Here is a 16355-nt window from a genome sequence, read left to right on the forward strand (position 1 = left end):
TATATCCTTACCCAGATATATGCCTCATCACAATTCTACCTCGGAGATCTACGGACAGTTCCTTGGAGTTCATGGTATTATTTCTTCTCTGACATGCACTGTCAACTGTGGGACCTTATAGACAGGTGTATTTCTTTCTAAATCATGTCCAATCAATTGAATTGGCCACAGGTGGACTCCAATCAAGTTGTAGTGAAATCCCAAGGATGATAAAAGGAAATTGGATGCACCTGAGCTTAATTTGGAGTGTAATAGCAAAGGGGTGTGAATACTTATGTAAATAAGATTTCTGTACTTCATTATCAATAAATTTGCCAACATTTCTAAAAACATGTTTTCACTTTGTCATTATGGAATATTGTGTGCAGATGGGTGAATTTAAAAAAATGTAATCCACTGTGAATTCAGACTGTAACACAAAAAAATTGAATAAGTCAAGGGGTATGAATACTTTCTGAAGGCACTGTACCTGTCTCTGTGGTTGTGTTGGCCGTGGAATCCTAGAATTCCGCTTTTGATGTGTTTGTGTGTGTACCTCTGCAGGACGTCCCATCCACCAGCTCCAGACCCGGGGGACAGGAGCAGCTGTAGGAGCCAGGGCTGTTGGTGCACTGTCCTCCCAGACACAGACCGCTGTCCTCACACTCATTGATGTCTGCCAGGGAGGGGACACGGAGGGGAAACACACATACCATACAGTCTAATGTAGCGTGACACATTCACACCACAGATGGCAGATCATTGGCTATTAATCCAAGTGGGTTCTTAGTTTAACCTCCAAATAATGCAGCCAAAATTTCGAGGAAAGTGTTACAACCTCCCACAAGAATATACATCATTTTCAGAATTGACTTCAGGGAATTATGACGACTCATATCACACCTGCCAGTGCTGGTCTACCATGCAGAGCTGTGACTGACTGGAAATAAATCATCAGCATAAGAGGAGAACTTCCAGCATGAGTGAAGGGACATTAGAGTTTAGTCCCCAGTAAAAAAATGTGTACCTTCACAGAAGAGCTTATTGGGCGCCAGCGTGTAGCCAAGGTCACAGGTCATACAGGAGTAAGAACCCTCTGTGTTGTTGCAAACGCCCATGGGACAGACCCCTGTGGACAGGCACTCGTTTATGTCTGAAGGAGAGAGAGAGAAGGAGAGAGATTGACAGAGAGAGCATCATAACATGAGTGAGGTCAGATCTAGCCCATCAGTTCTAGGAGACTCTGGCCTGATAACATGACTAATGGCTGAATGCAAGGAGACAGCCTCTCAGAGTCTCTGGCCTGATAACATGACTAATGGCTGAATGCAAGGAGACAGCCTCTCAGAGTCTCTGGCCTGATAACATGACTAATGGCTGAATGCAAGGAGACAGCCTCTCAGAGTCTCTGGCCTGATAACATGACTAATGGCTGAATGTAAGGAGTCAGTCTGCACATACAGTAAGCAAAGCCTCCTTTATTAGCTTGCACTGACAGTGCTTTATTAAAAAGGGTGGAGAGATAGGCTAAGTATGCAGGACAGGCATCAATTCCAAAACAGCAAGCTATTACAGGTGGGGTATAATTACTGTATCAACAAACACTCCCTGGCTCTCTGTTATGTGATCATTGGAAATTCCTTGCTCTGGTACAGATTATATTTAATATTGGGAAAATAGTGCAGTCCATTGTTAAGTGATTGAAATGGCTCCGTTTGCCTGTGGGTCAAAAGAGGAGTTCCACAGTGTGTGCTGACTACATACGAGCAGGGCAGAGGTCGGTTTAATTTCAAATTAGGCCGTTAATCTTTTCCTGGCACGGAGACATCCATTAAAACCCAATCAAAATCTGAATTGAACTTGTTTTCAGGATTTTCCCAGAGCAAAACATTTCAAAAAGGAGATCTTCTTCCTAGTCTCGATCCACCCTTCCATGAAATAACATTGAATAATATCGGACTGGATCTGTAGTCTTCCTCTTGGGGAGAAGAAGGGGAGGGTGGGGGTGAGTGTTTTCCAGAGGTTAGTTAGGCAGTCTTACCCATGCAGTGGGAGCCATCCTCAGACAGGGTAAAGCCAGTCCCACAGCTCCTGCAGGAGAAGGATCCAGGACTGTTCCTACACAGCTGGCCTGGGCACACGTTAGCCACCAAGCACTCATCCACATCTGAACAACAGGACAGAGAGACAGAGAGAAGCCCTGTTAACTGCTACATCCCTGAGCTGTAGCAGAGGACAGCAAGCCTGGTGGAAAACATGACAGTGTGCCGCATGTAATCATTTTGATCAGTTTATAAATGATATGGCATAAAGTTCCACTGTCAACACATCTATCTCTCCAGCTGATCTATCAGTGGGACTGGCTGACTTCACTGTGTTTTATTTGAGGCCTATGGCTCATTCTTTTGAACACATGGTGCCAGAGGGAGAGGGATCCAGGACCCAGTTATGATGTGATGTCTGGAAGGAGTATTTTGGGATCTTTAGCTCAGGAGAGGGGCTTTGTGTCCAAGTCGTCACACCTGATGCCATTTACAGACAACCTGAGCTTGCTGTTAACACAGGCAACGTGTGAGAGAGAGGCCTGGCTGGACTCACACAGGGCCCAGTGGGTCATAACCTGGCACACTCTCTTACATCTGACACACGCAGGGCCGAGGGCAGAACCTAACATCCTTACACAGCATAGCGTAACACACCTTCACACTCCAGCCCATCCTCAGTCACTCTGTAGCCTGGCCTGCAGGTGGTGCAGATGAAAGAACCCTCTGTGTTGGTGCATGTTCCCTTGGGGCACGTAGTGGGCAGCACACACTCATCAATATCTGTTCCAATAAGTAACAAACAAACTCAGACTGGTCAGTAACATACAACTCCTTCAGGACAGACCATTAGATGTGGTATCAGGGAGGATGGACAAACCTTCACAGAGCTCTCCATCAAGGGAGACGCTGTAGCCTGAGGGACAGGTGATGCAGGAGTAGGAGCCCTCAGCGTTCAGACAGATTCCGTTAGCACACACAGACCCAGACTGGCACTCATCAATATCTGGAGGAGACACGCAGACCAGCACAGACAAGATTTACTATTGATACAGTTGATACACACAAAGGGCAAGTCTTAGAAGGCGTGGGTGAATGTGCCAGCTGGGGAAGGCTTTGACTGGACTCACCCTCACACCTCTGCCTGTCCTGGGAAACCCTGTATCCGTCCTTACAGCTGGTGCAGGTGAAGGAGCCCTCTGTGTTGGCACATACCCCTCCTAGACACATGTCTGTTTGGGAGCACTCATCCACATCTGGAACAAAGACACGGATTACCATGAAGAATGTACAGTAGGTTGCTACACACTGTCTGACATGGTAGTTATACCATTGACAGAAACACTAAAGGTTGTACAGGTTACATACAGTACCTTCACATCTCTGTTTATCCGCTGATCGCTGGAATCCCGGGCTGCAGTTCTTGCATGAGTAGGAACCTTCGGTATTAGTGCAAATTCCCCCGGGGCACACATTAGGAGTAGCACACTCATCGACATCTAATAAAACAATGATGAGGCATTAAAAAAGCCACAGAGAGCTCAGGGCTCAAAGAGAACAGCGTTATACCGTGAAGAGTCATATTCCACATATCTAATCCTTTACAGACCGTCACAGGCCCTGCTGTCAGGAGTGGTTTGGTAACCAGGGTTACAGCTGCACCTGTGGGAGCCATCCAGATTGACACACCTGCCATGGAGGCAGGCACCAGGGAGCAGACACTCATCCATATCTGGAGAAAAAACAGTATGGAGGAGGACCTCGTTAAACCACCACTGCTCCTCACTGTTAACAACATTTATTGAAAGCCCCTGGACCTTTAAGGCTTCTTCAGTAGCACTATTGCCCCTTCAGAGCACTGTTACTTTAAGTCCAAACCTGGAAAATGTATGATGTGTGACTGTTTTCACAAACAAGTACCTTGACAACTGTTGTTGTCCAAAGAGGCCTGGTATCCTTGGTAACAGTTACAGCTGTAAGAGCCCTCGGAGTTGACACACCTACCATGGAAGCACACCGATTGGTCCAAACACTCGTTTACGTCTGAGGGCGAGACAGGTCACTAACATTAAGGTCACCATGACAGGTATCAAAAACACCCACAACCCATGACATGATTAGTAGGAATACACTGTTACCGTGAATGTTTGTCGTTATCTATTGCCCTGCCTTACTCTTTTCCCCTGCATGCTCTAAGTCAATACACAGGATAACGGCAGAAACAATTTATTTTTGTAGAAACAATCATGCAAAAACATTGTTTTAAAGTAGACTCCAAAAGGTGTAAAACAAAAACTGTATTTCATGGATCTAAGCATGTGCCAGACAGCTCTATCTCGTGTGTGGATCGAGCATGGAGATGTTTGAGTGGGCAGAGTTGAACTCTCTCCACACAGCTGTGCAGGCAGCTTTAATGTGAGGTGAATGAGACAGTAGAAACAGACGGCTACAGCGCTGAAAACATCCATTGGAACACAGGCAGGGCTTTGTGTGTGCCTTGCCTCGCCTGCGGTGGCTCTAGCCAGACGTCTGTCAGTACGGCCCAAAACTTTGTTTCTGCAATCTCCTTGCATCTCTCAGTCCTCTACGATAAGCCTGACATGGGACTGGAGCTGTTCTCTCTATCGCACAACCAATTAGGCTTATCCAATTGGATTACAACTACTGTCCTACGCTCTTAGAAAAAAGGATTCCATAAGGGTTCTTTAGTTCTGTCCCCATAAGAGAACCATTTTTGGTTCCAGGTTAAACTTTTTGGGTTCCATGTAGAACTCTCTGTGGAAAGGGTTCTACATAGAACTCAAAAGGGTTCTACCTGGCACCAAAAAGGGTTCTCCTATGGGGACAGCCGAAGAACCCTTTTAGGTTTTCTAAGAGTGTAAAGAGTGTAGGGGCAATTGACTAAGGCAGATGCTGGAAACAAACATGGGGAACACACTTGCTGCTTGCATACATGGTCCCTGGTTTAGTTGAGTTCCTTCACCATGTGGATATTAGCCTGTTGCTGGTCCTGTTAGTGGGGGTTTATTTAACTCCTGTGTTCCACCTCATTTCCAGAGGAAGTGCCTCTCAGCAGCTAGTCATACTCCACATCATAACATAGAACGCTATGAGAGGATTGATTGTATGTGTTTAAAGACCTCTTAGCAGACAACAGTGGAGCTAATGTAGTACTTTCTTTGAAGGGAAAGTAATCAGATTGAAGTCATCAAAGAACCCATGAGGTAAGCTCCAGCCTTGTTTAGTCATAGGAATCATTGGCAAGACATTTTAGAAATGTCAAAAACTGCCTGAACATTACGTTCACCTTTCACATGTGAGTTCAGACTGGAAGCAGTGGTGGGAAAAGTACTCAATTTTCATACTTGATTAAAAGATACCTTAATAGAAAAGGAAGTAAAAGTGAAAGTCACCCAGTTAAATCCTACTTGAGTAAAAGTCTAAAAGTATTTGGTTTTAAATATACTTAAGTATCAATAGTAAATGTAGTTGCTAAAATATACTTAAGTATCAAAAGTAAAAGTAAAAGTACAAATAATTGAAAATTCCTTATATTAAGCAAACCAGATAGCACAATTTTAGTAAAGTAAAGTAAAGTGCAGATACCCCAAAAAACGACTTAAGTAGTACTTTAAAGTATTTTTACTTAAGTACTTTACACCACTGACTGGGAGAACTTGAATTTGACAAATGAATCACCTCAGAAGCTCAAATATTCAACCCTTTTCTGGATGAGTGGGGGTGGTAGTGGCGAGAGGGAGAAGATGACGCAATACCAGCCAGGAGTGCCTCTTATGTAACATGAGCACCTCAAGGTTAGGGGGGTTGCTACGCTGTGTTGCTACGCTGTGTTGTTGGCTCCTTCAGCATGCTACAGACCTTGTATAGTGTGTCATGGACTGTGTATTGGAGCTGTATAAACCCTCATAGAGGTGTTATAGTGTAACAGAGGCAGGGCTATAGGTGACTAACCACAGCCCTGTTTGTCTGACAGGGCATTTTAACAGTGGGGTAATATTGACCCATCCATATATCTCAGTCCTCACTCCAGTCCTGCACCTGTATTAAAGACCTAGCCCTGCTGGACTCCACTGCAGTGGCCAGAGCCATTCAAAAAATAATAGGCTGTTTGTTTAAGGCTGTGGCCAAGGGAAAATATTTTGACTCTCCCAAAATGAAGTATTATAAACAATCTTTTACAGCAGCAGATGATATGAAAAGATCAGCAAAAACAAGGCGATGTGTTTAAACAATATGGGTCTGGCCCCGGGGGCTAGGGATAGGTGGGGAGAGCAGGAGGGGCAGATATTACACAAATAATGGAGCCACTGGAAGGGAAAGAGTGAGAGAGTGGAGGACCTAGCCTAGGAGTCACTAACTCACTGCCATCACTCAAGCCCCACCAGGCCTCTACTGCTACTCTGCACTGTGGTTGGGGTGATGTGGCAGTCCCCTGAAAATACAACATCCAATATTAAGCCTTTTAAAAAGAGGATTACAGCATGAAATACGTTTTCTAGAATCCTCAGTGACTCCAGCCTTTTGAGCTAAGACACAAGTGAAAAATCTAATTCAGTCGTGTCTACTTTCAAAGGATAAAGCTAAGAACATGAACAACTTCATAGTTCATAGAACACTACAACAATATGGAAGACAATGAAACGTATTCTACAAGAAACGTATTCTACAACCAATATCACTCCCTAAAAACACAACCTTATGAAACAATCCTTTGATAGCATTTCAGAATTTACCAATGAATTGGTCCACATGGAAAACTAAAGGCATAGAAACCATAAATGACTTGGTAACAGGAAATACATGTATTTCCATGGCAGAATTAAAAATGTATTTTGGACTGACCAATGTAGATAGTTTTAAATACATGCAACTTAAAAGTGGCATATCACTTTTGGACATCAGAGCAACCTTGAGGGAATCTTATTTGAGTCAGAAAAGGATGTTCATATGATAGGTAAGATATATAAAACCTTGCAGAGAGCATATCCAACTGACAATCTCTTAGAAAAAAATATAAAGTATTGGAACCAAGACTTAAAAATAACTGATGTTGGCACAAGATGGAGGGAAAGTTGGAGCATAACTAATGAAATTACAGTTCATTTATGCCTAATCCAGTATAAACTAATGTTTAGAATTTTTTATACAAGAGACGAAATTCACAAATTCTACAGGCAGAGTCATGTCTCAAGTGTAAAACTAATAATGACTCAATAATCCATGCTTTCTTGGAATGCTATAAAGTCTTGGAAGTTGTGGGCAGAGCTAGAAAGTTGGCTGTCAGAAGTACTGTATTACAATGTAAACTTATTTTGAATCCATCTGTCTGCATATTTCAACACATGGCATATGGGGGTGTAGTGAGACCCAATGGGCAGGACGATTTTCTTCTCATCACTCATCTTGAAAAAACGTATACTAAAATCTTGGAAGTCAATCAATCCGCCATCATTGACACAATGGAAAAATCTAATGATTTATTATTGTAATTTTGAAATACCATGGGTGACCGAGAAAAAACGAATTGCTAAAATTTAAGGCCAAGTGGCAAACAATAATGAGGGATGGGGGAGTGAGCATGCGGGTCTGGGCAGATAAGATGTAGTCATTGTTTGTGTGTGTCTGTAAGTTGTTGTTATATGTATAAGTTTGTATTTGAAGGGGGGGGAAAAGAAACGATTAAAACGTGAGAGAGTAGAGGACCTAGTCTAGGAGTCACTCACTCAAGCCCTGAGATAATTTTTCTAGAATCCTCAATGACTCCAGACTTTTGAGCTAAAACACAAGTGAAAAATCTAATTCAGCTGTGTCCAATTTGATGTCAAACTGTAGAGTATCAGGCCTGTCAACACGTCCTTAAGACCATTCACTGTTGCACTGATGACGTCTTATTGGTCATTTCTGGTGTTACCAACAGCAAGCTTTGCTCACGTAAAGTGTGCCAGGCAGGCTGGGGGAATATTATCCAATCATAAAGAAGTTTAGGAGGGAAACCCAGTTCATTTCCAGGCGTGGCCTTTGGAGGCCACTCTTACCCAGACATCTCCCTCTGGCAGCCTTGAACCCGGGGCCACAAGCCTGGCACTGGAAGGAGCCTGGGGCGTTGACACACCTTCCACTGGGGCATGAGCGGGGGTCCTGGCACTCATCCACATCTGGCCAGGGAACAGGGGAGGGAGAGGGGAGGAGAGGAAATACCATTAAAACAAGCCTTCGATTAGATGGATCCAGTCTGCATTTACACACACACAGACCAATACCCATGCACACAGCCTCCTTCTGGTACGGCCTCCAATTTAAAGTCTCTACATTGGCTCAGAACTAAGGAAAAAACAACAATGGCTGTTCTGTGGCTGGATTGGATATGAACCCAGGGCAGTCAATAAACACCGCAGGCCAAGCTGCAGTGTGATGTTCTGTTAGTTCAGAGTGTTAAGCCTATCTGTCTCTGTGCTGGACTCACCTTCACACTGACCCCTCCAGGACTTGGCGTAGCCACTCTTGCATTCACAGGTGTAAGATCCCTCTGTGTTGAAACAGTCCCCATCCTGGCACTTGTTGGCCATGTCACACTCATTTATATCTGCACAAAATCACCCGAACAAGTCAGAGTAACAAAGAAGACTTGTTCTACAAATCTGGCTCATTAGAGGAACATTGCTTGTCTGAATTTGTCCTTACCAGTTCTATTCTGGTATGAGAGCAGGAAAACTACAGCTAAAACTACAGCACCCAGCATGCTTTGCCTCCTCCTCTTACCATGGCAGAACTTCCTGTTCTGGGTGATGACCTGGTTGTAGCCGCTGTAGCAGTGGCAAGTGTAGGAGCCAAAGGTGTTCACACAACGGCCCTTCCCTCCACAAGGGTCTTCCTCACACTCATTCACATCTGGAGAGAAAGAATGAGAGAGAGAGAGAGAGAGAGAGAGAGAGAGAGAGAGAGAGAGAGAGAGAGAGAGAGAGAGAGAGAGAGAGAGAGAGAGAGAGAGAGAGAGAGAGAGAGAGAGAGAGAGAGAGAGAGAGAGAGAGAGAGAGAGAGAGAGAGAGAGAGAGAGAGAGAGAGAGAGAGAGAGAGAGAGAGAGAGAGAGAGAGAGAGAGAGAGAGAGAAAGAAAGTGGGAGGAGAGGCCAGAGTGTTACATTTCAGTTACATTTCACCACTGAAGACCTTGCACTTTCCAACCCTTCACTCTGGAGCCCCTCCACAGTGCAGTTGAGTGCAGGCATTCCTCCGTGATGGCCCAGAGCAGGGCTTGGACGGCGACTGCAGAGTGAGGTAACGGATTAAAGCTCCATGGCAGCTCTCTGGATCACTCCGACCGTGTTGTCAGGCATCGCATAACGGGTCAACATAAACACAGGGATTGCTTTCACTTGGCTCTTGATTTCTCAAGGCCTCTGTGCTTGTATAGTATGTGGTGTGAACAGCGAAGCTCGTGTTGAGACAATGATATGGAGAGCTGACAGAACCCTCGGAGAAGCCCCCTTTACCCGCCCACCTCTTCCCGTCTTACCAATGCAGTTGGTCTGGAGCGCGTTCAGTTTGTAGCCGGGGTCACAGTAGCAGGTGTAGCCTGTCTGCACTGGCACGCACAGCCCATGGCCACATATGGTTGGAGTGATGGCGCACTTGTCAATATCTGTGAGAAGATACTGACACTGAGTAACCTGTGTGAACATTCAATACAATACCTCAGTACATAGACATGCCGTGTTCGTCCGATCCTATTGGGTAACCCTTTGTACACAACTCTTCCTAAACACGATCTACTGAAAAGAAAATTAACTCGTCCACCACATGTTATTCTCCATGGAAACGTTCAGGCTGTTTTATGGTGGAGCCTTGGATGGGAGGACAGGTTGGTGTAGTGTTGTAACAGGGGGCGCGCATTAAGGGTCAGGACGAGAAGAAGGGCAACGCACTGTTAAGCCTGTCATTGGACTTGTCGGTTGTTTGTTTCAGTCCAAAGTGGTTCTTGTAAGCACAAGCTGAGGGTGGGCTACTGGGTTTGGCTCAGAGCTCTGACCCTCTCCATAGGATGACCGCGAGTCACTCACACACAAACACACAGTCTTCTCTCTCCTCTTTTCATGCAGGCCCAGCGCCTGGCAGCTGTCCAGTCCATTTATCTCTTCCAAAAGGCACACTCTATCTGGTTTCTCGCCCTTCTCACCCTCTGTGCTACTCGGAAGCCTGAAGCCAAGTTGGCTTGGAGGAGAGGGTCCACTAAGAGGACAACACATGCTCTGCTTCCCCTTGCTAAACTACAGGTCAGCTCTCAGAAATGTCTATCAAACAGGCCTGTTGGACACAACTCACAAATTAATTGAGAAATCCCATCTGTATCTAGAAAGAATAAAGTTTACTTGCAAGTCATCATTTAAATAGTTATTGGGGAGAATTATGAGTAGACTGTTCTTCTGACCATCACCCCATCAAATCAAAATAAAACTGCATCTCTTAATGTACTGTTACTAACGTAACATCAGTGGATGTCGAAGGCACAGTGATGTCAATTCAACATCTATTCCACGTTGGTTCAACGTAATTTCATTGAAGTGGCGTGGCCATGCAGTGTACTGTGACCATGACTCTCACCTGTGACCTGAGTGGCCACGATGATGGAGGCTGTATGCTGGCCATCAGACTCAGGCCCCAGGTTGATGGGAGAGTCAGGAGTGACTTTCTCTACCACATCTACTGGAGAGAGTTGGGGGGAGGGAGAGCGACGGAGAGAGAGGGAGGGAGAGGGAAAGAGAGAGAGAGAGACACTGATATAGTATCTGCTTTTCCAACCGGCAATGTCATGACAATCACTCAGGTCATCCTCAGGTCATCCTACGGTAGCATGGCAGGGATGTAAAGATGAAATATGCCCTTTCTGCTTGCTAAAAAAAACACAATAAAAGACATCAGCGGGACTCATAGATCAACTCAACCTATATACTTTATCAATGTCATTGGCAGTGGAGTACCGGCGCAGGCTGCCTCTGCTGTGTGCTGTGTGTGAGCGATTCATAGAAAATGGATCAGGACCCCACGTGCCTTACTGCATGGTAAAACCTCTGTTTTCTCTGGCGTGCTCATTTGCTTTATCAATGCACCATGATCTACAGGACCTCTGTGTAAAAACACCACAGTAAATTACAGGCTGAAACCGGGATTATGAGTTATGAATATGAATAGACACCATTGTGACAAGGTTCTTTGATGAATTGGAAATTAGATAAATTACCGGAGTACTTCAATGGTGAGTCTGTCGCAACAGGAGACTGTGGAAAAAGCAAGAATAGGTTATAATTGGGTTATAATACACGTTATAATCATCAAACTCAAATATGTTCTTCATATGTTGTATGGAAAGACTTAATACCATATGTGTCTTACAGAGATGCTGGAAGCTTTTTCTACAATAAACATTTCGAAAGCATGTGCTTTTTTTGGAGAAGAGGAACTCACCGGGTTCAATATTTCCACATCTGTTAGGAGACAGAGAAGAGGCCGTTTTATCAGTAGAGAAAGCTGACATTCTGTTTGCATTATCACATATAACCATTGAGATATCAATCTATGTTCTCATCGGGCATTTTACTGTTTAGACGCCATCTTAAGGTCTTTGTTTCTAATAAAACATTTATCTCTTAAGCCGGGGAGAAGACCTGGACTCTGATAATAATGTACACTACAGTCCATGGAATAAAGAAGGGAGAATAGATATCTTAGATAATTAAGACACAATCTATAAATCATTTTGCTCGGGCCATGGCGATAAATTATCTCATAACTGCAAATAAGAAGAATGTTTCACAGAAGATCCAGAGGTCGCAGATGTTTGACCTGTGTGGATTAAGTCCTCTGCTCAAACACTTAAGGGAGGTTTATTCTGACAGATAGAGGAAGCAAATACTGTTTCCTATTTAGTAGATGAGGATAAAGGTGTTATTTGTGGATAAAAAACATCCTGTTGATGTTTTCATCTGTGTAAATAGCTACTTTATCCTTGTCTACTAAAAGGGTTTCCATTGTGTAACCTTGCAACTTTAAATCAATGTTAGTACAGTGTGTTGTAGAAATAATATTATCAGTGGTCGACACAAACGCCACAAAGTATGTATAATAATATCCTTGTTCTCACCTTGTGGCTGGCTGTGGGTCTCCTCAGCTGGATGCTGTGTGTCTGGGTCTGGATGGAGAGGGTACCGGGGTTGTTGTACGGTGTGAGGGTACTGAGGGTTCTGAGGTGTCTGGGGGTGCTCTGGATGGTGGGGTTGCTCTGGATGGTGGGAGTGCTGTGGGAGCTCTTGGGGGTGCTGTGGATGGTGGGGGTACTGTGGGGTCTGGGGGATCTCCTGTGGATGGTGTGGGTATTGTGGGATCTGTGGGGTCAGTGGGACGTGGGGCAGCTGCTGCGGGGGCTGAGCTGGCTGCTGGGGCAGTTGGGGGTGGCTAGGGTTCTGGGCCTCCCAGGAAACACCTGTCCTCCTCAGCTCCTCTTCCTCCAGCTGTCTCAGGGAGATCTGCACGTCGGAGCGCGAGTATGTGTAGCCGTGGCCAGCGGGACAGATCTCCTTGAAATGATCTGCAGGCGTACAGGGGCAACAAAGAACCATAGAAAACATCATAGGGCCTTATTCCCCCCTTGGGCTCCTGAGCTAACATGAAACGCTGCCAGACAGTAATTATGGATCGCATTTCTGTCTGGTGTTCGCAGCAATACCATAAGCCATCCGTGTAATACCATTATGTACAGCATGCCATACTGTAGTCTCTCCTCTGTGAAGGCGATTGGGTTTCAGCCATGGCCAGGGAGGGAGCTGCCAGGGCAGTGACAGCCGTCAGAGAGGGTATCACAGGGTGGATTTGGATGTGTCAGACACTCAGGGCAGTGCCAAGGGGGAAGTAGAGGATCATGTAACATATCTGACCTTTGAACTCTGGGCAGTAGAAGACTGACTGAAGAGATAAAAGGAGGGTGATTGCATCTCTTTGTGTTGGAGCCCAACAGACTTCAGCAGGGGTAAATCTATTACAGTTAAACAGTATTGTCCCCTGTCTGACCTGGAACAGAGGCCTCTGGAACAGAGGCGAATGTTATAAAGGACGGAGAATCTCTAATACTGATAGCATTGTGGTTAAGTACAGGAAGCGTGGATATGATGATAGTCTCCTGACTGATGTCTATAATGCGGATGGAGCTGGGGGTTTGTGGCTCTATACACATCAGAGCCTTAAGTCTGACATGATGTGAAGTCAACGTGCTCCTATTACCAGACTACTAATAATGAGTTGGGATTCTCTGTGTTCAACATGGCTCTGACAGATTGTCAGGTCATACAACAGCCAGTGTCTGACTCAGGGTACTCAGGCTGTATGTGGACTATATCTGCACACAGAGCCACAGAGTAGAGTACTAGTCTGGCAGAGCACCATGGAGGTCTGGTCTGGTTCTCAAATATCTGATCTGTGACAACCTCCATGAATCACTCACCGAAACAGGCACCACTCTAAATAATGTTATTTTCTCTGACTTTGAAGATAAAATCTGCAAGTATAAAATAGGATGACAACCATTTTCCATGTTTCATTTGGCTTGACTCTTTTTTTTGGGGGGGGGGGGGGTTGCTAGCTGGACTATTACTGGCATTTCCCTCCAAGAACCTGTGTGATACAAGATTGACTCCCACTATTATAATATTATGCAGCTTTGACATATGAAGGTTCTGTTGTTTTGAGCTTATTCCACATTAAACACTTTGGGTTATCTTTGAACTGCATTACATGACTGGCGGGCAGAGGCAGCCAGTATAATACGGTGAGTGAAGCCTGAACGACTGTTGTGTTGAGTAGCACGTATGCTTTCATTACGATCACACATTTCATACCACCTTTCAAATCCAACCCAGCCAACAAATGTTCACCTAGTGTAATCAAAGTATTTGACCAGTTCATCGAGGTTGGAGTGGCCATCTCCACCACATTTACTAGAGAAAAAGAGCGCAACAGACAGAGTGGTAGAAGTAGGATCTGTGTGTGTGGGTACCTGTGTCTGGCAGAGGGCACCTCTCGCAGGCCGTGTCACTGGCCGTGCCCCAGGCCGTGCCCACACGGCTGCAGCAGCAGATCTGTTTGGTGATGTGCTGGGTGAGGGGCAGAGAGCAGGTCCCTGCTGATGCTGAGCGGTAACACATCCCCCTCTGGTCCGACACAGCCTTGTCCGCTGTCCAAAAAAACATTTACGCCTTCATCAGACAGACTTCACACACCAAGGAAAGACCATATGACAGACAGGCCATCAGTCATAGCAACAGACAGTAGGAGTACTCACAGACACAGTGGCTCCTGGCAGGGTCCAGCATGTAGCCTGGTTTACAGGTGCATCTGTAGCTTCCTCTGGTATTCAGACACTCAGCTTTCTTACAGATCCCATTCATCAGGCACTCATTGATGTCTAGGAGAAGAAAACACATCATGGTAGACTTGCCTAGTTAAAAAAGGTTAAATAAATACATAAAATAAATAATACAGTATCTGATTGTTGGGTTATAACAAGGCATCGAGGCAATGTTTTTGGTGTCAGGATGGCAAAAAAAACAACCTGACTAACAAAAACCTCTTTCATTATGTAATATTGAACTCATATCCAATTACACACCTCCATGTATAGGAATAAGTTACTTACTCTCATCCCTAAGTCTATATTTATTACAGACTCCCATACACAAAAATGTGTTGTATTCTACAACGTTTCTGACAGCTAGAGAAGATGGATGAAGTTAGTTCTTTGTCATCTTCACACATTGAGATGTGCCCAAGTAGTAATATGGGGTGTAAGTAATCAAAACCATGAGCTACTGGCAAGTGATGACATGTGACAGATGCCCTAGATGACATATGATAGATGCCCTAGATGACATGTGATAGATGCCCTAGATGACATATGATAGATGCCCTAGATGACATATGATAGATGCCCTAGATGACATGTGATAGATGCCCTGATGACATATGATAGATGCCCTAGATGACATGTGATAGATGCCCTAGATGACATATGATAGATGCCCTAGATGACATGTGATAGATGCCCTAGATGACATGTGATAGATGCCCTAGATGACATATGATAGATGCCCTAGATGACATGTGATAGATGCCCTAGATGACATGTGATAGATGCCCTAGATGACATGTGATAGATGCCCTAGATGACATATGATAGATGCCCTAGATGACATGTGATAGATGCCCTAGATGATAGATGATAGATGCCCTAGATGACATGTGATAGATGCCCTAGATGATAGATGCCCTAGATGACATGTGATAGATGCCCTAGATGACAGATGCCCTAGATGACAGATGATAGATGTCCTAGATGATAGATGCCCTAGATGACATGTGATAGATGCCCTAGATGACAGATGCCCTAGATGACATGTGATAGATGCCCTAGATGACAGATGATAGATGTCCTAGATGACAGATGATAGATGTCCTAGATGACAGATGATAGATGCCCTATAACTGCCTGACCTTTCAGCCTAAAATTGTAAGGACAGACGATTGAAGACGACAGAATAGTGTCTGGACATGAAAAACATAATGACAATAATACTGACACGGGCATGAAACAGAGGAACAGACAGATATAGGGAAGGCAATCAAAACGTGAAGGAGTACAGGTGAGTCCAATGAAGCACTGATGCGCGTAAAGAAGGTGACAGGTGTGCGTAATGATGGGCAGCCTGGCGCCCTCGAGCACCAGGGAGGGGGAGCGGAAGCAGGTGTGACAATAAGTACCCGCTAGAGAACGTTGCCGTGGAAATATAAAAAATAACAACAATAGTTAGTCAAGAATATTTAGTATAATTATACAAAGTCCTAGACAAAATGTAGGCCTATGTAACGACGTTCGTCTGAGGAAGAAGGAGAGGACCAAGGTGCAGCGTGGTACGTGTTCATGACTTTTAATAACACTGAACACTAGAACAAAAAATAACAAAACGGAACAAACGAAACAGTCCTGTCTGGTGCAAACACAAAACAGAAAACAACTACCCACAAAACACAGGTGGGAAAAGACTACCTAAGTATGGTTCTCAATCAGAGACAACGATAGACAGCTGCCTCTGATTGAGAACCACACCCGGCCAAACACATAGAAATAGACAACATAGAACAAAAACATAGAATGCCCACCCCAACTCACGCCCTGACCAACCAAAATAGAGACATAAAAAGGATCTCTAAGGTCAGGGCGTGACAGCCTATAGCATATTTTCGTTTCCTTTACAATAAAAACATTACAGTGTAA

The 16355-nt window shown here is 44.7% G+C and overlaps 1 protein-coding gene across 1 annotated transcript in view; it reads right to left on the reverse strand.

Annotated features, from left to right (window-relative positions):
* Nucleotides 1-16355, reverse strand: part of LOC120059987 (latent-transforming growth factor beta-binding protein 2-like) — a 75955-nt gene that overhangs the window by 21545 nt on the left and 38055 nt on the right. Inside the window, exons 6-24 of the mRNA XM_039009065.1 lie at nt 14367-14489; nt 14082-14258; nt 12177-12620; nt 11501-11520; nt 11277-11313; nt 10640-10738; nt 9555-9680; nt 8802-8930; nt 8506-8625; nt 8078-8197; nt 3942-4064; nt 3631-3753; nt 3395-3520; nt 3152-3277; nt 2902-3027; nt 2679-2804; nt 2021-2146; nt 1007-1132; nt 536-655 (exon numbers count right to left, since the gene is read on the reverse strand). Of these exons, the coding sequence (XP_038864993.1) occupies nt 536-655; nt 1007-1132; nt 2021-2146; nt 2679-2804; nt 2902-3027; nt 3152-3277; nt 3395-3520; nt 3631-3753; nt 3942-4064; nt 8078-8197; nt 8506-8625; nt 8802-8930; nt 9555-9680; nt 10640-10738; nt 11277-11313; nt 11501-11520; nt 12177-12620; nt 14082-14258; nt 14367-14489 (2517 nt within the window). The remainder of the gene's footprint in view (nt 1-535; nt 656-1006; nt 1133-2020; nt 2147-2678; nt 2805-2901; nt 3028-3151; nt 3278-3394; nt 3521-3630; nt 3754-3941; nt 4065-8077; nt 8198-8505; nt 8626-8801; nt 8931-9554; nt 9681-10639; nt 10739-11276; nt 11314-11500; nt 11521-12176; nt 12621-14081; nt 14259-14366; nt 14490-16355) is intronic.

This window comes from Salvelinus namaycush, chromosome 15 (assembly GCF_016432855.1).
Source record: "Salvelinus namaycush isolate Seneca chromosome 15, SaNama_1.0, whole genome shotgun sequence".
NCBI classification, from domain to species: domain Eukaryota; kingdom Metazoa; phylum Chordata; class Actinopteri; order Salmoniformes; family Salmonidae; genus Salvelinus; species Salvelinus namaycush.